Source organism: Protopterus annectens, chromosome 1.part1 (assembly GCF_019279795.1).
Source record: "Protopterus annectens isolate FY-2018-M chromosome 1.part1, PAN1.0, whole genome shotgun sequence".
Lineage (NCBI taxonomy): Eukaryota > Metazoa > Chordata > Ceratodontiformes > Protopteridae > Protopterus > Protopterus annectens.
The window spans coordinates 515,568,535-515,592,740 of NC_056726.1; the positions used below are offsets into that span (position 1 = coordinate 515,568,535).

Here is a 24,206-nt window from a genome sequence, read left to right on the forward strand (position 1 = left end):
GCACACATACAACTGTTTGCCTGTAGACAAGGCAAAATTGCTTCCATCGTGAATGGAGGGGACTTCATTACATAGGTCTCTAGAAGGCTGAGGCCCAAAATTGGCCTGATGTCCTTATTTTTCTTTGGAACCAGAAAGAATCTCAAATAATATCCTGATCCACTCTGATCTGGTGGGGACTTACTGATGACAAATTCTAGTACAGACAGAGAGAATTTCTTTTGGCCACTCTGTGCTGATGGGGTGGAATGCCTGGAATTGCCCAACACACTAGGGGAGTTGGTAGGAAAAGGGAAATATGTAGCCTCTGGATATTATCCTTCTTACCCAAGAGTCCTGTGTGATGGCCATTTAAACAGAACAGTACAAGGACAAATGCCTTCAACTGCCTTTGCAGAGGAGCAGTTGGGCAGCCATTCAATGATGGTTAGGTTGCCTGTAACAGAAAGGACCACAATATCCTTGTTTTTGTGGGCAACCTTGACCTCTGGGTCTATATCCATTGAAGGGACCTCCTGGGTTCGAAACACGTGGAACCGAGCTAGATTGAAGAGACCAGTCAGCCCTGAGTGCACAGACTTTGGCAGAAACAATGGCTCTGAAACTGTTGTTGCTGAAGCATGGACTGGGAAAGGAGCTTAAAATGGGAGAGAAGTGCCAGACTGAACTGTCCTTGAAACAGAGACAGAGGGATGGGAGGGTGCCCACCTCAATCTGTGCCCTTAAGAAAGCCATCATCATGCAATCCCAGTAAAACTCTGATAAACTCCTGAAGGAGCACACTGAAGAAGTGGAAGGAGGACAAAAAGGGAAATGAAAGCTCCTTCTCTGAAGAAATTCAGCTAACTACCAGCTTGGGAGACCTGTTTGGTATAACTATCAGGTCTGAGGTCGATGGAGCTGATGATGATGATTTGTCCACAGTCAAAGAAGGTGTAAACTCTAACCTAGACACTTTCAGAGGCAATGAAGCATCATCATCATCATCATCAGCCTTTCTCTTTCTGGATTCAGCTTTCTTCTCCTTATACCTTTCTTTCACTTTTTCTTTGTGCTTGTCCTTATCTTTTTTGGGTTTATCTGCCTCTAGATCCAGGGACAGCAACCCTTTAATAATAAGGCTATTTCTTTGGTCCAATAAGGCATGAGGACTGAAGATCTTGCAGACAGAACAATCTGCAGACAAATGATCCACCCAGAGGCATCACACACAATTCATGGGTATCGGGGGTGGTGTGTGTGTGTTAATGTTTTCCTACTCTATGTCTAGAAATAACGTTTTTTTTTAACTTAAGAATTAGAGAAGAAAAGCAGTGATGATGGGTCAAATGCCTATGCAATGCTAAGGAAGGAGTTAAAGTGAAAAATATGAAGAAGCTCTGAAATACTAAAGAAAAAAATGTAAATAGTAATATAAAAGGGTATAACCTAGAATGTGAACAAGCTCTAAGCTGAATGAGGTGGCGCGGTTACCTTTCCGATGTGAAACCTGTCTGATTACTTCGGTGGCAAAAGAGATGTGAGGTAGCAACACACACACAGGCACATTGGTGTATTACGTAAGGAAAGAAACTGAGAAAGTTCGATACTGGAGCACTACCTTTGCCATCTCAGATCCGACAAGAGGTCAAACATACACAAGTCGATTAAATGGATGAGATGGGTATCATCCAAACTATCTAAACACCTTCTGTGAGAGCTGTAAAGTTCTTCTCTCCCCAATTAAAACTGTTCTTGTAATTATCCATTTCCCAAAAGAAACACTTGGGTGGGACAGCTGGAAGACATTTCATCAATGTATCAAATCCGGATTGGGAATACAACCATGCAAAGTGAGATCCTCTGCCTTCCCAACATCTGAAGGGAATTGGGGATAACGGCGCCATTTCCTCTTAGGAGGTATACCAAAGGAAGACAGTTCAAAAAGGGAAGGTAGTCAGCTAAGTAACCTTTGTTATATCAACACGTATTTCTCAGCGAAACTGTAATCGCCACAAACAGCAGGAACTAAGAAAGGCATCAGCAGCAAATGAACTTTGTACCATGCCATCACACACTGCTCAGTAAAAAAAAAAAAAATAGTCAAAAACAGCAGGGGCTGAGATATCGGACTGTGGAATGCAAACTCCAGTTGCAGGACACGGCAGAGCAGCAGCACAATGGAATAATAGCCCACACATCACTAAAAAATATACCTTTCAAAAAGGAAGTGGATCTTGTTTTGGTGAAAAATGCCAGCAGCAGTGTAGAAGGCTCAGTTGTATTGTTTCATTTTCAACACAGGAAAAAAAAAAAACATCTATAACACTTTCAAAGGCCTCCTCAAAGGAAAAAAAAATGTAGGGCTATCCAAGGAGGGAGCCCCTTAGAAGCATGCACCAAAAACACATCCATCTAACAACAACTGGAAACTGTCAATAAATAGTTCTACAAGGGCTTGACAAGTCTGAGATGCCTGGTTTTCTGCTGTTGGCCTCTAAAGGGCAGTTGTATTTAGGAATCAGAGAGATCCTGGAGCTGGGGGCTAGCAAGTCTGTGCTCATTGAAGCTGATGCACTCAGGCCCACAAACTACTGACAGGATCTCAAAGAACTGATGCTCTCAGTCTGCAGAAGTTTTAGTAAATATCTTAACCATTTTACACTGACATTCAAGGCTGTTTTGCCCATGCTTTCAGAAGACAACTCTCCCTCATTAAAAACTGTGGCTACACTTTGTCCCAGGGTCAAATGTTTTCTCTGTTCAAAGAAGACCTTAAGATTACACGAGCTCTGAAGCAAGGTCTTTGAAATATAATGTGCCTACATTCAAATATCCATTACATTTACCAAGGTAGAAGCAACGAAAGTTTAAAATTGTGAACACTCTAAATATTGAAAATGCTGGACCACAAAGTGCTTTTTGTGAGACTGCAGTACAGTGAAGATCAGAATATTTGCCTTTTCCTCACTGTAGTGCGATCTTGGAATTGGTATATATATTTAGCGGGGGGTGTGGGAAGGCACAGCCCCCTAAAATAGCGAGTTCGAGGTCCGGCATTTTTGATATTTAGAGCGTTCGCAATTTTAAACTTTTGTTGTTATAATATAGACCCAAATAAGCAGTGAAGGTGAAAGTACAGTTTTGTACCTACCATAAATGTAGATGTCCGAACTGGATAGCATCTGCAGTCATAACAACTGGGTTGTCCTGTCGTCAGGCAGCCCTTCAGTCGGCCGGATTCCAAAGTCCGGGTCCGGCTTCGAATGATGTCGCACTTCACCCGACGTCATCTCTGTTGGTCTTCGGGTATAAAGGCATCAGCCGACGCCATTTTCCTCAGTGTTTCTTGCCCCAGATGCCAGTAGCCCTCTTGGAGGTTAAAATTTGGATAGATGCCAATGTTTCCAAAAAGATAGAGGTGAACACAAAAATAAGCATGTATGTACATATATACAAACAAATACACCATAAAAGACTCCCCCCCACCAACTAGCTATTAGGAGGGTAAAATACCCTAGGAGTACCACAGAGGGGAAGGAGGGAGGGTAATCCTGACTGCAGATGCTATCCAGTTCGGACATCTACATTTATGGTAGGTACAAAACTGTACTATGTCCTTCATGGATGCATCTGCAGTCATAACAACTGGGTAGAATACCATAGCCAACTAGGGGAGGAGGATAAAACTAGATTATGGTGTGTTTAGGATCCCTTGCAGTACAGCAGTGGCAAACCCTGCTCGGGATCTAGAATATAGAGGTAAGTTATAATGCTTGGCAAATGTATGCACGGAGGTCCAAGTAGCCGCCTCAATAATGTCTTTGGTTGCCACTCCTCGTAAGAAGGCTGTGGTAGTGGCTGTTGGCCTTGTAGAATGAGGTCTTATGTTCTGTGGAATTGGTTTTCCATGGTAGGTGTAACAGAATCGTATGCAATTTCCTATCCATTTGGAGATTGTCTGTTTGGAAATAGCTTTTCCTTCCCTTCCTGTTGCATAGCCTACAAAAAGTTGGTCAGTCTTTCTGCTACTTTTTGTTCTGTCCAAGTAGTAGCGTAGCTGTCTATGTACATCCAAGGTATGCAGTATTCTTTCCCCTCTGTTTTGTGGGTTGGGAAAGAAGGTAGGTAGGTGGATTGCCTGGTTTAAAGACACTCTGGATACCACCTTAGGCATAAATGTAGGATTAGTCCTCATGGACACTCTATCTTGGTGGAAGATTAGGAAGGGTTGCACTGCCATTAAGGCCTGTAGCTCTGAAACCCTCCTTGCTGAAGTAATTGCCAGTAGGAAAGCAGTTTTCCATGACAGGTGTTGTAGTTCTGCTGTTGCTGCTGGTTCAAAGGGTGATAGTGTCAACTTTTCTAACACAAAGTTTAAGTCCCAAGCTGGCAAAGGTGGTTTCCTTGGAGGTTTTACATTCTTGATTCCTCTGAGGAACTGCCTGAGCAAAGGGTGTGAAAAACAGGTGTATCAAAGCTGTATTCTGCTGAAATAGCTGATGCATGTATCTTGATGGAGGAGTAGGACAAGCCTGAATGAAGAAGTTCGGCCAGATACTCTAGAATGTTAGGCATATCTATGTTTGACACATCTTTTCCTCTTTCAGTACTCCAAATGACAAACCTTTTCCATTTTCCAGCATAGTTCCTTCTTGTTGAAGGTCTGCGTGCTTCAAGAATAATGTCTTTAACTCTTTGAGAAAGTTCTGGGTTAGCTGTTGCTATGTGATGTTCCATGCAGTCAGTTGCAACGTTTTTAGGTTTGGATGTATGATGCTGTAGTTGTTCTGAGTTAGCATCAAAGGCATCAGGGTATTGGCCACATATTGTTCTGAGACATGCTCCTCAGCAGTGGGTACCAGTGTTGTCTTGGCCAGTTTGGAGCTATCAGGATTATCCTTGGACATTCTTCCTTGATTTTTAGTAATACTTTGTGTATCAAGGGAAGAGGTGGGAATGCATATGCTGTCAGGCCTTTCCAGCTGAAGGAGAGCGAATCCACTTTCCATGCCAGTGGGTGTAATGTCCTTGTGCAGAATTTTTTGAGCTGGTGAATGAGAGGTGATGCAAATAGGTCTATCTGAGGCATTCCCCATTTCTTTGAGATGGTCTTGAAAATGTCCGGGTGCAGTTTCCATTCGTGGGCATCCGATGTGGTTCTGCTTAATATGTCTGCTAGAATATTTTCTTTTCCGGGTACAAACACTGCCTGTAACTGGATGTTGTAGCTGAGTGCCAGGTTCCACAGCTCCAAAGACATACAGCATAGGGGTATGAATGAGTGCCTCCTGCTTGTTGATGTACCACATGACTGTGGTGTTGTCTGTCCTTATCATCAACTGGCCCTCTTTGAGAAATGGTCTGAACCTCTGGATTGCCAGTTTTACTGCCAGCATTTCTTTTAGGTTGATGTGCAGGTGAAGTTGATCCTGTGTCCACAATCCTTGCACGCATTTGTCCAGCATGTGGGCCCCCCATCCTAGGTCTGAAGCGTCTGTTGTGATGGTCTGGCTTGCTCGACATCTGCGAAAGGGTAGGCCTGGGTTTGTCTGGCATGCCTGAGCCCACCATAGGAACTCCTGTTTTAAGCATGGAATTAGTGGGATTTCTGTTTCTAGGCTGTGACTGTGTTGGGACCATAAATTCTTTAGGTACCACTGTAGTTTTCTCATATGTAGTCTGGCAAGTGGGACCAGGATTATGCATGATGCCATGAAGCCCAAGGCCTGCAGTACTTTTCTTGCTGTTAACTTGTTCAGCTTTGTTAGTGCCAAGAAGTAAAGAGGGAGTTCTTTTTGTTTTTCTGCAGTTAGGAATGCCATTTGTTTGACTGTGTCCAATTCCGCGCCCAAGAATGTCCTTGTTTGGGATGGTATCAGCCTTGACTTTTGTAGACTGACTGTGTATCCCAGTGCTTGTAGCAAGTAGATGACCCTTTGTAAATCTGTTGTCAGCTTGCTTTTGTTGTCCCCTTGTAGCAGGCAGTCGTCCAAGTATGGGTAAATTTGTATTCCCTGTAGTCTGCAATGGGCAATTACTGATGCCAGGCATTTTGTGAATACTCTGGGCGCAGTAGATAAGCCAAAGGGCAATGCTGAGAATTGATAGTGCTCTGATCCTGCAAGAAATCTGAGGTATCTTCTGCAGATTGGTCGAATGGGGACGTGCAGGTATGCCTCCTTGAGATCTAGAGTTACCAGCCAACACTCCTTGCCCAGCATGGGAAGAAGTTGCTGTAGGGTCAGCATTTTGAATTTTGGGACAATGATGTATGTATTTAAGGCGGACAGGTCGAGAATTGGTCTCCAACTTTTTCCTTTCTTGGAACTAGGAATAGTCTTGAGTAGAACCCTTTTCCTTGCTCTGCAGTTGGCACTTTTCCACAGCTCTCATGTTTGCTAACTGCATTATCTGTTGTAGAGCCTCTGGGTTTTGATTTGGAGGTAGATTTGGCATTCCTCTTTTGATTGGTAAAGTGTGGAAGTGGAACCGGTATCCTTGATCTATGGTTTGTAAAATCCACTTGTCTTTTGTTATATAGTGCCAGTTTTTGAAAATAAGGTTAACTTTCCGCCTAGAGGAGCTGCTATTTGTTCCCTGGTAGGCGGATTTAGGTTAAGTCACTGTGGTTGTGTTGATGTAGTGGCAGTGGTTGTGTCTGTGCCTCTGTTGTTACCTTGCCACTGTCGTCCTCTGTAGGCACCTCCTCTGGATTGGTTTCTGCCTCTGGAGCGTCTGTTTCTGCCCCTGTGGGATCTTGTGGAGTCAGGAAAGGACCAATTTTGGCAGGCCAGTTCCTGCTAAACCTTGGGGTTGAACCTGCAAGAAATCTTTAACCGTTTGAGCGGATTTTGCCTTTTCTTCCATTTTCTTCATAACCTGCTGGGCAGGTGTACCAAACAAACTTGTCTTATCCATAGGAGCATCTAGTAACTTTGCTTTAACATGATCCGGTAAAGCTTGCTCCTTTAGCCATGCATGCCTTCTTATCACTGTGCCAGTCATGGCTGATCTAAATGAAGCCTCCAGTGCATCATAGCCACATTTTAAGGAATGGTTACTAACCTGTTGTATGTTATTTACCATTTCTAATACATATTTCTTATCAAGAGATTCATCAGTGGTTAGCTTTTTAGTTAACTGATCAAGCATAAACTCTTGGTATTGTATCATGTGAAACTGACAGTTTAAAGCTCTAGCTGAGAGAGTAGCTGAAGTGTATACCTTTTGCCCCATCTGTCTAATGACCTTGCTTCCCTTTCAGAAGGAATAGGGTTTTAGCTATGGTCATGCTACTGCCTTGGGACCCTGGGATATAGTTTGGGGTCTGCAAGAGGGGCCTTGTAAAGGTGGTGATGAGTGTCTGGCACCCTGTAAAATCTGTCTGGTTTGGCAGGGGCTGGAGGTAAAGAATCTGGAGCGGAGCAGACATCATTGAAAGCATCATCCACCACAGAGAGAACAGGAGGTATAGCTAAGGGCCTGTGTTGTGGAAGGTGCAGGAAGGTCCTAAGTCTTTTCTGGAGTCTGAAAAATCCTGTTGCTGCCATTGGAACTGCTCTCGCATGGCATGTAAGGTTTCCCCAAAGGAAAATTCTTCTGGTGGGAAGCAACTGGAATGGATTCTTCAGCATCAGAGTCTTCAAAATTAGAAAGGAGCCTCTGGCTGCTCACTTATGTCTGATTCATCGCCTGAATCATCACATGACACTGGCTCAGTGGGCTCTGCCCTAGGTATCTTCTCTGGGGCTGAGAGGCCCTGTCTGGGTGAGATTGAGATCCTCTAATTAATGAAATTAAATCTTCTGCCAGAGTAAGCATTTGAGAACTAGAGGAGGGCCTGGTTGAAGGGGGTTTAACAGGCACTGTTTTTGTAGTCTTGGCTGCTTTAGCCCTGGCGAAGGCCTTAATGGACATGGCTGCTGGAGGCCTAGCAGCACCACGTGCTGGGGTAGAGACATCCAAGGGAATGGTGTCTGATAAGTCAGTGGCAACCACCGTAGTGGGTAGAATTTCTGAGGCCGATTCAAGAATGGTAGCAGGGGCCTCAGTTGTAGAAATAGATTCAGCTGTACTTTGATCAGTTTTCTCGGTTTCGGCCGAAACCGAGACACTCGCGGTTTGCTTAACCATGGTTTCAGCGAAACCGCGGACCGCGATGTCGGTCTTTATCTTTGCGTTTTTGGCAGATTGGGTAGTCGGAGGATCCGCCGGCATAATGTACGCAAAATCAGAACCGGAAAACTGTTCAGCAAACTCCGACCGTCGCCTAAGCGTTCGGCGGTTGAAAGAAGCACAGGCGAACAGGCTGCTACGTCGTGGGCTGGGCCTAAACAAGGCAGACAGTAAGAGTGGAAATCTTTATGAGGTATTTGTTTCCCACAGGTTAAACAATTATTAACTTTTTCTGACATCGGCTGAGGCAAGAAAGAGTCCCCAACGTGGTACTTAGCTTTAGAAGTCTTCGAAGTAGTATTCGGTAGAAGTAATCTCTGGATCCGACCGACCGGCACTTGCGAACAGCTTCTGCTTCGGGCGCCACGCGGCAAGAAAGACTGAGGAAAATGGCGTCGGCTGATGCCTTTATACCCGAAGACCAACAGAGATGGCGTCGGGTGAAGTGCGACATCAGCGAAGCGGACCCGGACTTTGGAATCCGGCCGACTGAAGGGCTGCCTGACGACAGGACAACCCAGTTGTTATGACTGCAGATGCATCCATGAAGGACATCACCATTTGGTAATATCAGTAAGCCCATTAACCCCATTTCCTGGTGTTTTTTTTATCACAATGACTTCAGAAATATCTCTAAAATCTTAGAAGAGATTGCAAAGCCCAGGTCTGTGATGTACTAGGAGGGACCACTGACTACAGCCCAAACAACCCAAATCTGAGTAACATCTCCACAGCTGTAGGAGCCAATCAGATGGGTTACAAGTGGCATATAGTTTGTATATTCTAAGAGAGGTAGAAAGGGTGGTAGCCAGGTCTGCTGTATCACTGTTTTCTAAGTGAGGTTGGGAGAACAGCATGCAGCACACAGAACTTTTCCAAAAAGTGCCTACCAGTACATGATGACCTCTGTCTCATCTTATACAGAGATGTCTAAAGGGATGAGATGGCAAGGGAGAAGGCCTCCACTGCTAATGCCCCAAGATCAAGTTTTTTGGCTCTCCTATGGTAAGTTTTTTTTTTTTTTTTTTTTGGGGGGGGGGGGGGGGGTGAATAAGTAACACAAAAAGCTGGCACAGACTTTAATGTCCAAATAAGCAAGGGGCTGCAGAATGTGTGCTAGAAAACTGCCATAGCATGGCAGAAATGAGCAAGGTCTGCTATTGGCACGGAGTTAACCTGCAGTAAAATTATTTCTCACTCAGTCATCCTTCCACTATGAACTGAACAGTCTACTTAAACAGAACTGTGCAAGGTATAAAGCAAAGAAAGTTAATCCATCGGGATATAGTTCAGACTCAGAATTCCTGTGAGGACTTGAAGGACTAGTTAGCACACAAACATCGGTACAGCATTGCACCTTGCTTCTGCGCACAAGGTGAAGTGGTAGCTGCACCTGCCTTTCAGAACCACCTCATGGCAATCCATGAAAGATGACTGTGATGGCAAGACTTCAGAGGACAATGACTCTGTGCCTACAACAGCAAGGCAAATTTTGCTTTAAATTAAATAAACACAAGGGAACTACTGCTCTCCTCCTAAAATGCAGAGCTGACTGTAATCCTCTGTGTTTAGTGGGTATGCTAAATATCTGATCCAGGGAGTTTTATTTATTAAATCAAATGGAGTTCTTGTTTAAGGAGTTCACAGAGAACACTTGGGAATCTTGCATGACTATCAGGAGGACAAGGAAGGTGCCCTGTAAAAGGCTATACTGTAATAGTCTGTTCTGTTTACAGTGATCTGGAGTTCTACAAGTTCCATTTGTGGGTCTATGGGAACCTAACTGGACAAGATATGGCCCTTAACAAATAGGGAGATGCCACCACAGTTGCCGTTGGACTTAAAGACACAAGCACAAATCCCATGTACCAGGGAAGTGCATTTTTCACTTAAATTATGCATCAATTACACAAATATGGACTTGTTCCAAATGGAAGGAAACCTCAAGATTGGGCAATTTGTTGTTTTTGAGACTTTTGGCACCGAGCAAAGCCACCTTCATGAGATCCAGTTTTGAGTTTGTGTGTTTCTTACTTTGGAATGCTTGTTAACTGGACTCTGCCTAAAAAAGCACAAAGGGGGCAGCAAAGGCTTTAGCTAGTATGAGGAAGCCTTGCAATGAGAGGTACAGGCCATCTTTTGCGAAGCAAGTTAAGACTTTACAGCATATTGCTCTTGTTCCTTGCTGACACATATTAGATCCCACTGAAATGACACCAACTATTTAAGCAACTATTAAAGCCATTTATGTTTTCTCTGTACCTAGCCTTTGCACCTGGAGAACAAAGGATTATGCTTAGCACCAGTGTTTTGGCTGCATTTGTTACACGCATGGAAGGAGAATTCTAATATGTCTCACTGCTTGTCCCACCAGGCTTTGTGCCCTACATTGTTTCCACAAGGACAAACACCATGATGTAGTCATATTTGTCAGGTGAAAGGATCTTTAGAGCCCATGACATGTAATAACACACCACCAGTCCAAAAATACAAACGTGACTAAAGAAAACACAGCTGAAAACACCATGAAATAGAATCCACACTGACTTCCATGAAAGCGAAAGGCTGAGGTACCAGAATAAAGGGTGAATTGTATTTCCTGAAGTCAGTGTGGATTCTGTTTCATGGAGTTTTCAGTTGAGCCCATGACATGTCCAAGATCATTGCAACTGGAAAAACAAAATCATCACTACCCTATCTATGTCCAGCCTAGTGAGCAAAGTTATCTGTGTACCTAATTGCAAAATCACTTATAACTAATATATTTTAATAGTACAGTGGTTTGGAATAACAGATTTGAAGTGATATGACTCAGTGACTCTCTGCTATAAATGTGCATGAAAAAGGTTAGGTGTATTTATGTGGAGACCTAGTCCTACATCTAGAAGGCTTTGGTAAAAAAATTTTTTTAAAGCTTCAGCATAAGACATTTTAAAGTGGTTTGGGTTAGACTGTGGCAGAAGTGTGCAGTGGTCACAGTCTGTGTTTTATTTTTGTGAAGGAGAAGATTCTAGATGTGAGCATAAGACAGTTACTGCACTGCCTGTGGATACCAAGTGCTAAGAGACTGGCATCAGAATGGAAACAAGTGGGATGATCTTCCATTTTTGTACAGTGATTCAGGGAATTTATTAAGAAATACACAGAATAAACTACATTCACCAACATGCACTAGTTTATGGAGGGACATGAATAAGTGGGTTATCTTAATGGAGGGATACACTGATTAACTCAGGAAAACTACATGTAACTAAATGTGATGCTTCAATGAGGAAAGCACACCGAGCTGTAAAAAGATGCAGAAAGTAAAGATTAGATTTATGGAGAGGTCATGTCTTGACCCACTGTGTGCAAACAATGGGTGCATATTGGCTAAGATGTCAAGTGTGAGTTTATGAACAGTGCATTTATGGATTGCTTGAAGGACAAGACGGCAATCAAAGTGCACACTGCAGCTTGCTACTCAGTTGCAAGCTGAATAGGCACTTGTAAGTAGCACTGATCTAGGTGAAGAAGGAGATAAAGAGTACAGATGGTAGGTCAAGACGCCTGTGTTTGTGAAGTGCACAATGCTGTACGCTAAGCACAGCAACGCACTAAACGTTGCTAAAATGTCTTACTTAATAACCATGGAAAACAGAAAGAGAACGCTCAAAACCAATAGCAACACACTAGAATTTCACGTCAACAGCAAACACAAATCTAGAACTAGTTTGGTTTTTCCCTTCTGCCACCAGAAATGTATATCAATTTAATTTCAAAGTAAGGTCACTAACGTTAGCTAAAAACAGTGCAAGCTAATTTAGTGTATGTTTAATACTAAGCAAAATCAAACAAGGTCACTTAAGCTAGGTAGTCCTGGCTCCAGTAGCACAGTCTGATACAGATATTCTTCAGAGTAATGCAAATACAACAGAGAAGCATTACACAGCAGTACAAACTAAGGCAGAGTACTGATTTACACAATACAATGCTTATACATTTTGCTAATAATTTTTAAACACTCTTAATAAAATCAGCTTCTTGACTTTTATGACAATGGACAATGTACTGCACAGTCATACTTTTAAGAGAAGATATCGGTCTACATGTGGAGTTCTTCACTTATGGTAGCATTTCAGCATTAATTGCTGTCCATTCTCATGGTTACAAAGATGTAGCAATGCACAAGTAATGTGGAAAACAAACTAAAAATTATTATAGATTGAAATGTACTTGTAGGTACAAGCTGTCTACCTTTTGAAATTCTTCTTTTGGCACCTCTTCATCCACTGGATAAGTATACTTCTTCAAAGTACTTGGGGAGATGTCAATCCTCCTAAACAAACACATTATCAAGCGACAAATGAAAGCTGGCTACAAAACACGCACAGCAAATGTCATCATACTTACCCTGCAACATTTAAGTCTACATTACAACATGCTTATTGAATACAGTCAGGATGATTACATTACCTTCCAAGGGGCATATGAAAGCACAAAAGTAAGAACACCATTTAATAAAGGTCATACACATTTCACAAGCACATGCTTTTAACAGGTTTTACTACTTCAGTGCTCTGGATAAATGGTTAATAATGGTGTGAAGTGCTCTGTAGTAACTCTGATAGCCTACTTCAAAACCTGGCGTCAGTGGTACACACAGTAAGCAATATCCAAGGCAACTAAAATGCTGGCCAAACTGTTTACTTTCCTACCTCAACTGCCAAGCTACCTTATTCCACTGAGGATCCCCATTACAATATAAATTCTGAACATGCGTGATAAAAACGCAGATTTCTTTTATACAACTAAATAGAAAAATACTTTTAACTAATGGGTTTTACATTTTCAAAATGTATCCTAAGTCAGTCTTACAAGTTTGTTCTGCTTCTCAAAATCAGAATTTACTAATGCTTTACACATCTATTTAATTCTGAATTCTCCCAATAGTTTTTTTTCATCCAATCACAGGGTAGTGAGTGCCTGTCTAGCAGCAATGTAGCAACGAAGGCAGATATGCCCCGTGACATATGCGTGAAACTTGCAGTGTCATGACTGAACTCCTGTGCATAAAATAAATACCACCCTAGTTCTCCCCTATAAAGGGCCAAAGGCTTAGTACAATCTGTTCAGAGCACAACATAGTTAACCTCAGGGATTTTCAACAGTGCAGACTTTTAGGATTACTACTGTTACTGCCAACACAGGTTTCATTTTATATACTTCTTTTTGATCTTTTACCCCCATGATCACTTATCCCTCTCAGGTTCCTATGCCATTATCAGGGTTTTCATAACTAATCATCCTGTTTTTTTTTTTCTTTTTTGGGGGGGGGGGGGCTGGCTCCCTTTCCAAGAAAAATTCATCTGGTTTTCTGGAGTTCAGTAACTTTAAATACCATCAATGCAGGGTAAGTCAACAGCCAGTGGGCTATCACGGTAGTTTTTTTTTTTTTTTAAATCTGTATCTAACCTTTTTATCCTTTGATGACCAGTGAGTGCACTGCCATAACAGAACAAGAAGTACTTTTAGAAGCTTTAATGCAACTATTCAAAAATTGTTTTCTTTTTATTGACCTGGCCAGTCTCACTAGGATTATGGACAATTTCAAGGAAGACCAAAGGTGGTCTTTATACTGTACATGATCATATGGAAATTACCCTACTTTCAAGAAGTGTCACTCTGGGTTTCTTGTACCAGAGGGTGATAGTGGAAGTAAAAGCTATGTTTGCTATGGCCGTTGCTGTTACTATAACCACAGTAAAGAAAGTAACTTTCGGCTACAGTTTGAATTTATGATTGATGTAGGGCCTCAAAAATATAATTTACTTGTTTCTAATGCTCCAGATATGACTAACATTCTGCTGGAGTGTGACGAAGGCATGTAGCTGGGGATCAGCTCCCAGTGGGCTAGTATCCCTGACCTTACAAGGAAGATAGAGAAGGATGCATCTGAAGACACTGACCTGGACAAGTCTAATACTTGTTTCACAGTCATACATACTTAGCCATAACTACTAATTGGGGGAGCTGCAAAAAGGTTCACCAAGGCAGTACTGGGCAACAGATTAGTGAGAGAAAAATGAGAAACAGCAGCAAGGGAATTAAGCTATCTTACGTTAGTCTGCAACAGTGCAAGCCTGAACAGGTGGGGAATTCACCTCTACAAAGAGGCCAGTCACAAGTGGAGTCACTCAGGGATCAGTTCTTGGACCGCTCCTTTTTGGCATTTACTTCTCAGAAGTCAAGGCCAATGTAAGTGGTCTCTGGCTGACAAGTGCTACCAGAAATGTGCCCTGGTTTACGCCTACTAATGTAAGCTCTAGTCATGATGCCCCCCTGGACTAACCTTGGCACCCCCCCCCCCAAGAGGTGGGTGAGCTGGAATTACCCACTTCTGCTCCCTTCATGCCCGCTCCTCTAGCACCTGTGCTGTTAGTCAAACCTGGCATATTTGTGGCAGTTAGGGTTTCTCTCTGTCTAAATTAAACAGCTAAAAAGGCCAGGCTTTCTGAAATGGGGATGGTAGGTGGGTGGGTGACTTACTACTCTGGGCTAAAGGGAATATTTCTATGGAGGAAATTATGTCAGTTTAAAAAACAGTTCCTACCATTACCATATGCTGGGTAGCAACGGGATAGGCTTTAACTACTACATGCTGTAAGATATATGGTAGATATTATGGTACAAGTTTTTGATGACTGACTGCATGTTAGTGGTGCACTTAACATGCCACTGTATGAGGCTGTTGTTAAACTGGTTTACAAGGGAAAGGACAGCAAAAAACAAACAAAAAAAGATCTCATTACATGGCATCTATTAATAATGTTTAAAACAGACTGCAAGCTGCTTTTACAATAATTCAGTGCAGGTTTGACAGACGGCTTCAAAGTGCTGAAGAGGAAGAGGCAAAGGAATTGTAAGTGAAATAAATGAACATTTTATTCTCTGGAAGAGCATTTTTCTAGTACTTTGGAGATAAATGAAGGTTATCTATTATGTTTGGATACTAATAAGATGTTTGATGTGAAAGGTATACACTTACCATAATTACAGAACAGGATGAGCAGGTCCCCAACCCTTGTCAGTCAGTAAGACTGAGAAAGAAGGCTTTCAGTCAGCTCGGTATCTGAACCCTTCCCTAAGCTACCAGCTCCTTTCCTTCACCTAAAATGCTCTGTGTTCAAGCCTCTCTTCAGATCTCAGGAGTGCTGCGCAAAAGCAAAGCACAAAACAAAGCAACATAAACAACAACAAACAAACCCCCAAAACAACTTCCCCTCACAATACATTTAACAGAGTGACAGGAAGAAAGGGCTTCCCATCCATGTGAAGCAGAGTTCTTCCCTAACTCTTTTTAAGTGCGACTTGGACTAATGGATGGATAAATCAGAAATTCACCCCAGTCCAACACCTATGTCTCTGATGGACAGGAATGGTCAGTAAATCACCCCTATAAGCCTCTACAAAGCTTGGTCTTGCCCATGTAATGACCCTACTTAACATAACGTCCAATCTTCTACTATTGCATCTACAAGTCAACTTAACTGCATCTTCTCTCTTACACAACTTTGCTGCCCATCTCTCCCACTGTCTGCTGCTTCTTTACATTATGCTAACATTTTCTGTTTGTACTCTCATCTTCTCATATTGTTCTCTGGTCACTGCCCCCTTTTTTCTACAGGGCTTACCCCCTGTACATCCTATATGCCTTTAAATCTTCTTCTCCTATGGCCTCTGCAAATCTGTGACCACTTTTGCCATTTTTCTTTTCTTTTCCTATTTATGTAAGATACTGACTGTATTGTATTATAATGTATATATAATTCTACATTATTTTTGTATGTTGTTACTTGGTCAGCATTCTCTGACAGTTTTGTCCTTTGTACTATGTATGCTTAGTTTAGGTACAACTTGCTCTCTGTAATATCTTACCTGTTATAAATTGGGATTGAAGCAATACGTGAATTGTTACAGCATAGTTTAACAATAGATGGGAATAAAACTATTCTAATTTGTCAACTATTAGAACTGGTTCTCAGCAATAATGTGTTTGCATTTGGGGGTGACCTGTACCTACAGACGTGTGGTGTGGCTATGGGTACCCCCTGTACAAACACATATGCAAATTTAGTTATGCATCACTGGGAATTAAACCATGTTTTTCAACACGCCCTATTTAATAAAGTCTTAGTCTATAGGCGTTTTGTGGATGACATCTTAATCATATGGGATGGCTCCTTGGAAGATTTCATTTCCTTTAAAGCATACTTAGAAAGTACAAGTACATTTCTTAGATTCTCACTTGAAACATCATACTTATCAATAAACTTCCTGGATGTTAGTTTAAACATCAGGAATGGGAGACTGGCATCTACACTATATAAGAAACAATGCTGGAGGAATACAATTTTGAAATATGATAGTATGCATCCGCGGCATATTTTTAAAGGAATATTAAGAAGTCAATTTACTAGATTAAGTAAAATCTGTACTGATAAAGAGGACTTAACAAGAGAGGCAGACAATATGGTAGATATGTTTTTAGAAAGAGGCTATGACTATGATTTAATAACGAAAGTTAGGAATAGTATTTTGTCTCAAGATAACTTAGAACCTAATGATATAAAAGATAATAATTCTTTCCCTGTTTTTAAAAGAGATAATTATAATTATAAGGAGAAAGTATCTTTCATCACAACTTACACAAATGATTTTCAGAACATTAGGAAAATATTACTCAATAACTGGAAAGTCCTACTGATAGATGAACTTACATTAAAGGTAGTAGGCAGAAACCCACATGTAATTTATAGGAGTAATAAAAATTTGAAATCTTTATTATGTGATAGATCTGGTTTGACCAATAATGATTCACAAAAGTTAATTCATTTTCCTGGGACTCATCCTTGTCAGCATTGTAACTATTGCAAGTTCATTACTAAACTACAATATTACACACATCCAGAATTTAATTATGTTTTCAAACCAAGATTTAGGGCTAATTGTGATACTTCAGGCCTAATTTATTTGGCCACTTGTGAATGCTGTCCCGCATTTTATATAGGCCTCACAAAAAGGAAACTGAGAAATAGAATATATAATCATTTATATGATATCAAAAAGAAGAATGAGTTAAACGCCCTAGCTAAACATATTATATCCAACCCATCACACTCTTTTGTTTTTAGAGTATTACAAATAGTGGAAGTTAATGCTAGAGGTGGTGATCATACAAATTCAATAGAACTAAATGAGTTGAAATGGATCCTCAGACTTAGAGGCCACTATCCTCCTGGATTAAATAATTATATTACAATAAGATCTTTTTTAAATAATCGGAGATAATTATATTGCCTTTATTTCACATTTTTGTGATATATTACATCATATACTTTTTTGTGACATATAGCATTTTTAAATAAATTCTTTTAAATAAAAATTTTAAAGAATTTTATTAATTACATCTAATGTATGAAACATTTACTTATTTATTTACTTATTTATCACATGCTTATTTATTTTATTTTATTGATATATTTATATTGGTCTATGAACTACTGACGATATCATAACAAATGTAGTTTTTGATACACCTTTAAAACACATATTTTTTATTCATATTTTTTATTCCTATTTTTTACTCTGATATTACTCCAATATTAATATCATTAAGGTTTACAAACCACATGATCATTTATTTACACATATATTTACTCTTATATTAGTATATTGATGCCTATTTTTATATTATTCTCTAGTGTCTTATCAAAAATTGTGGTTTCCAAATAAGTTATAATATACCTATTGACTATTTGACTAACTTATTTAAACAATAGTTTATTATTAATTTATTGCTTAGGGTAATTTCAGAATTATGAATTATGAGTTTATAATAATATTTTAGATGTTGGTTATGAAATGTTTATATTCACATTTGATATTATAATATATGATATATAAAATTAATAAGCATGTCTAGATAAGAATGTTGTTTCAAAAATTTTTTGACATCAAAAGATTTTTTTTCACATCAGAATTTATTAGTCCATTTATGATTACTTGATTTATATATCTATTTATACTTTTATTTATTTACTTATTTATTCATCCATCTACTCTACTTTATTTTATGTATATTTATTTATTATTAAAACGTGGTTTTAAATGTTTGAATATCTGAATATTTATACATCTACAATATTTATGTTTATAATGTTTATGATACATATAAACAATTATCACCCGACAGTTTTTGATGTAAGAAAGATGAAGATGGATTATATACTGTATATTACGCTACATTTGATAATGACATATATTTAAATGAGTTTCAGATAATTTTAAATGGACATAAAATTATGTAGGTTTTATCACATTCAATGCTTTTATTGCTGTGTTGTTTTAAAAACTTTTGACAGAAAATGATCTTTTTAAACATATGTCTTACTACATTCAGTGTCTTTTATTGTTGTGTTGCTTTAAATTCTTTATAGAAAGTGATTATTTTAATTGAATTATCAGCTAATTAATTAATTATAAACTACACTCATTAAGCTATGCCTCCCTATAAATATGCTGACTGTTTTTAGTTTTATATTGTCTGAAGAAGCGTATCAGAGCATACGCGAAAGCGCTCACCGTTTGTCTTTTCTTCTAATAAATTACTTTTGTAACGTGGAGAGTCTGAGGTTTCTATTCTACATTTACATACATACATCTTACCTGTTATGTTACTTTTTTGTACTACTGGAGCTTTTCTCCTTCGGTCTCTGCTGAAAAAGGGCTTTTTGCCCAGTCGGACTAACCCGGTTAACAAATGTCAAATAAATAAATTTGTTGGTTACATTTGTGTTACATGGCTAGGCTTATAAGGACCAAAGTGGTCTTAGACTAATATACATTTATGACTCTAAGACATACTAACAAGGACAGACCTGCTCATCCAGACCTGGCATTATGTTAAGTACATAACTTTCATATATGGGATGATGGGGTCCCACTCTCCTTAACCGGTACGACACAGTGCCAAGCCTAGTCTCTTGGGCTGCCATCACAAAATTGTACCTCGGATGACTATGGTTAGAGATCACTCCCATCTTATAGCATCTTTGTAAAAGCACTCAGTGAATCCTATGTATCGGCAGCACAAAAATCTCCTAATGAAGCATTTCTGAAGAGAAAGAAAGAAAAAGAATGTGTGACATTTACCCACTGCTCAAGCTGAATGTGAGGTAGGCAAAGCAGAAATTTTTTTTTAATGTTTGCCAAAGCAACATTTTAGTGCGATCAGAAAGCCACCTCTATAAAAATGACTTTGCAAGCTCTGGATCGCAAATTCTTGGAAGAGGAGACCAGTAATTGTAAACATTTCTAACTGACTTTGTTCTGACCACAAAGAACTTGAGCTGTCTACAGGCATCTGCACAATACCAGTCTCTGAAAATACAAATTAAAAGCTTTGTTACTGTTTGTTTCAATGGCTTCTTTAGGTTTGAAAGAAGAATTAGTTCAAAGCAACAGTCTATCCCTGCACAAGACTAGGTTAAGGAGATTTCACACACAATACCTGAAATTCAGAAATTACTGTAGCAGAAGTTATGGCCACTAGAAAAATAATCTTGAAAGAGGGGTAGCTCAAATCAGCTATGCAAATGGGCCTCTCAGCTCTCCAAGAAGGTTAAGTTAACTTTTAAAGCGTGAAACAAATTTCACTGAAGAAGAGGGTTTTTGAAAGGAGGTCATATATGGAAATGTACTCTTCAAAAAAAGCAAGAGATGAACTGCTGGTGCTTTGGTGGAAGCTACAGTTAAACACAATTTAATGCACGAATAGGTAAGACCAATGTCAAAAATTTGAGAAAACATTCAAAATGGCAAAGGGGGGAGCTATAAGGGGAATGAACCCTTAGAGGTAGCACATACAGAAAAGCATATCTATTTGCTCCTGTATGTTTTCCTAGTACTCTCTCTCTTGGAAGAAGTGAGAAGTGGGATAACCCAAGGCAAGTAAGAGGCTTCTGTGACCACTACTGGAAACATTTAGTTAGGCAAAGGGTGTGAACATTTGAGTAAGGCCTAATGAAGGAGGTGACTACCTGACTTTTGAGGCTTCTCCAGATAAGTTCAAAGGTAAACACACTTGCCAAGGCCAGAACTAGACTAGGAAAACAACTCTTTATTTGTTCTGCTTCACTTTTTGGATGAACTTTGGAATAAAGGGAAATGGAGAAAAGCTTAAAGGACTCCTTGGACCCATTTCCTAACAAGGGCACTCCTGAGATATTCCAGCAGAACAGTAACTGCACCTTAGGGTAAGGAGTCCTGAAAATGGTCACTATCATCTCCAAAACATTTATGTGCCAAATGGCCTCAGTCTGTGGCCACGTATCAGAGACAGTCTGTCTGTCCTTGGCAATATCCCCCCACCTGATGGCAGAGATGTCCATAGTGGCAGCAACTGAAGAAATGGCAAGTAGAAATAAGCAGCTCACAGTAAAAATTTGAAGCACTGAGAAACCAATGTAAAAGGGTATTACATGCCTTGGAAACTTTTGTCTAAAAAGTCAACAGATCTGCAACTGTACAAGTAAACTTTGAATGATTACTGAAGGAATCTCGTGCAAAATTTGCCATGGGGGACCACACACTGTTGCTGACACATGGCCTAGTGCACAAAGAGCTGCTGTCAACGCCTTAGAATGAAAACTTGAGAACTGAAACACTGCACATTACAGAGAAAGAATTCTGTTTGAATGGAAGACGGGCCTTGCAGGTATTTACTGTTTATCCTAAAAAGGTCCATCCTGAACTTTGCAGTCTTTACTGTAACTTGCAATGGTTAGGAAAAGTAGTAAAAGAAACATCCAAGCTTTGATTATTCTGTCCAAAGTTGATGCAGCTAGGAGCCAATCACTGAGGCAAGGAAATACCTTGACCTTAAGAGTCTGTTTTGTTGCCACAATGAACACATATTTGAAACACCCTGTGGACTGATGTGAGACTGAAATGGAAGGGTCCAGAACTGATAATTACCAACTCCTGGCCAAAAGTATGAAAAACTTCTGCATGTGAAGATAGATGCCTTGGATATTCAAACAACACATCCAATTTCCTTCTTGCAGACAAGGAGTGCATCATGGCAACACTGAATGTTTCTTTAGGAATAAAATGTCTGAGGATACTTAGATCCACGACTGGCCTGAGACTATTTGCCTTAACTGCACTAGCACTAAAATAAATCTGTAATAACAGGATCAACTTTGATCTGGTGGGACGTCTTGAATGGCTTTTTTTTTGCAAATCAATCTCTTTATGGTTAGGATCTCTGGTCCATTTCACTGCAGTGTGGCTCCCCAAAGCTCAATGCGAAAAGCCATCGAAGGACACAGACCAAACTATTTCCATTTGTTTATTAGTCATTCCAAACTACTGTTGTTCCTTTATTAGATACATTAAAAAAACATAAAAGACCAATTTCATTTACTTATTTGAAGTATGCCAGCTGGGTTACATGACTGTTACTGGAAAACTTTTCAGCCTCAATACAGGCCACAATGTAATACAACATATAGAGGAAAGAATAAACTTTCAATTTAAAATCTGGACTATCCGAAGTAAGCAGATAATCTGCAATTTAAACCACAGACTAACAGGAAACAAATTACTAGAAAATGCACACAAGTCCAAAAACATTTAGTTACTAGAAGGAGTAGAATTAATATCATAAGTGTGTACTTATCTTTGGTAGAAGTAGTAATTCAGTGACGAATGAATGTAGTTAGGTAGAGTTAACCAGTGTCCTTGAAAGATGACAATTTATAACCTGCTCATTTATTTTTTTCTTAAACTTTGAGACCATCTATTGTATAGTATATTATGCAGAAGCTATACAATAAGTTGTTTGTTAATACACCTTATATCTGTGAAGATGAAAACAGCCGTACGATGCTTAGTCATGTCTCTGAATCAAAGATTTACTACACCCAATATACTTAATGTTACTAAACATTTGTCTAATCCTTTTTCTAAAGTGATGTGATGTTTAATCATGTAAACTGATGCCCTTCCACACACACACTATGAACCCCTTTGTGAGACCAAAAACTGCTTGCACTCTCATCACTGGGTACTTGCACATAATGTGCACGGATTCTACCAATGTTTCCATGACTATGGATGGTTGCAGGACTGCCCAAATCAGCTTTCTTTGGCCCTTGTTAAATACTTTTTTCTCCCAAGTCTAGGAATGCCCAGTTGGACTTTTTCTTCTATACTTTTCTTCTCCATATCATCTCTCACTGCAAACAACTACTTACTGCCCAATCTTACTTTCTACTGTTCTGCGTATTTGTTTACCAATCCCCCTTCTCCAGCATTTTCATGAAATGCGACAGGAATATAATACCTCTATACTGCCCACAGATGTGAATGATCTCTTTGTTCTTGTACACTAGCATTAGAATGCTTAATCCCTTGTCATATTGGAATCACCTTTCGCTCTATACTGCTACAAGTTCCCTCTGGAGACATTTCTTCCCTAATTTTACATCTGGAGCACATCATCTGTGACCTCATCTGGCACTGCTGCATTCCCTGAAAGGTAAACTATGCAAAGAAATGTGACAAACATGGCCAAGATGGGCATTTCTGGTCCGACTGTTAAGTGTAACAGGATGAAAGCATACAGCAAGCTCTGCATTCTCTACCAATACTACCCTACATCACTGGAACTGCCTCAGCTCTAGTTTGCCACCATCCTGGACAGCAGCTCTGTTGTTTGCTCCTTTCCATATCTTTTTTTTTGCACAGGGTTTTTTGCTCCTTGTTTTTCTGTTTAATGGTAGTAGTGTAGTGTAACTGTGTGTGTGTGTGTGTGTGTGTGTGTGTGTGTGTGTGTGTGTGTGTGTGTGTGTGTGTACTGTTAGTGACAGGTTTGTTTTTTCTACTGTAGAGTTGTTAGCTTGTTAGTTAGGTTAGTATAGGTGTGTTTCACACTTTTGGGATCTGGTCAGTATAGTTTGCCAATGCTTGGGATGGAGAAAGACTGAAGTCTTGGAAAATGGCTGGCACTAGATCTGATAACCCACAGCTTGAACCCAGACAGAAAAGACAACATTAAACAGACAGTTATATATTCACCATAATGATTAATTTGTGTTGTCTGTTTCCAGCCATATTTATTTATTTATTTCAGTTTGATTACCGGGGAAGTCCACTGGGCCAGAAAAGCTCCATAAGAAACACAATTAGAGGTTAAAAAAAATGCCAAATGCAAAGGTAAAATACATGTATGAATTCATACAAAACAGGTATAGTAAAAGAATAAATTGTCATTATACATGCAATGAGACAAAGGTTGCAGGTTTTTACATTCAGAGCAATAAGAATCAATTGTCAAGAAATATGAGATCTGACTTTGGCCACTTTCAAGCTTTGGATCCAGAGGTCAAGCTCCTCCTCACAAATAATCCTCATGTAATGAGCAAGTTACCTCAGCTCTACTTTGTCCACAATACCAGACCAAGTAGACCACACTAAAAACTATTACAGACTTAGCAGAAAGCCAGTCAACATGACGGGAAAAAAGAAACCAACTGTCATGCATGTGCTTCAACATAAAATCTATAACAACTAAATGCAGCTCAGTAAGATCACTCCAAAAATGAATGAACAGAGCCATAAGGAAGGGAGAAAGAGGGAGGAAGTCCAGGAAGGACAGAAACAGACAATACAGATCTATCATTATGGTGAATATATAACTTTCTTACCTGATGTTGCCTCTTCCATCCATTTCTCAACGGATGGGAGAGAGTCCCCAGCTACTATAACTCTTGGGTGGTCTCATGGAAGGATAATTCGGACACATATGGACCAAAGGAGGCTCTTGAACTTGAATGTAATTCCAATTTATAATGAAAAATAAAAGGTATGAATCTTGGACCAAGTAGCCTCTGGTTACTATCGTCTACACCTTTAAATCTTGGGAGATGGAATTCCAGGTTTTTGGGTACAGAGATAAGTGCACCTGACTGCCTCCAGACAGTGGCAGTCAGGCAAATGTTTAG

At 39.9% G+C, this 24,206-nt stretch overlaps 1 protein-coding gene across 6 annotated transcripts in view; it reads right to left on the minus strand.

Annotated features, from left to right (window-relative positions):
• BCLAF1 (BCL2 associated transcription factor 1) overlaps positions 1–24,206 on the minus strand; it is a 1,196,126-nt gene that overhangs the window by 446,879 nt on the left and 725,041 nt on the right. For all 6 annotated transcript variants that reach the window (XM_044076391.1, XM_044076404.1, XM_044076411.1 and 3 more), the window contains exon 9: positions 12,394–12,475. In XM_044076391.1, coding sequence (XP_043932326.1) covers positions 12,394–12,475 — 82 coding nt within the window. The remainder of the gene's footprint in view (positions 1–12,393; positions 12,476–24,206) is intronic.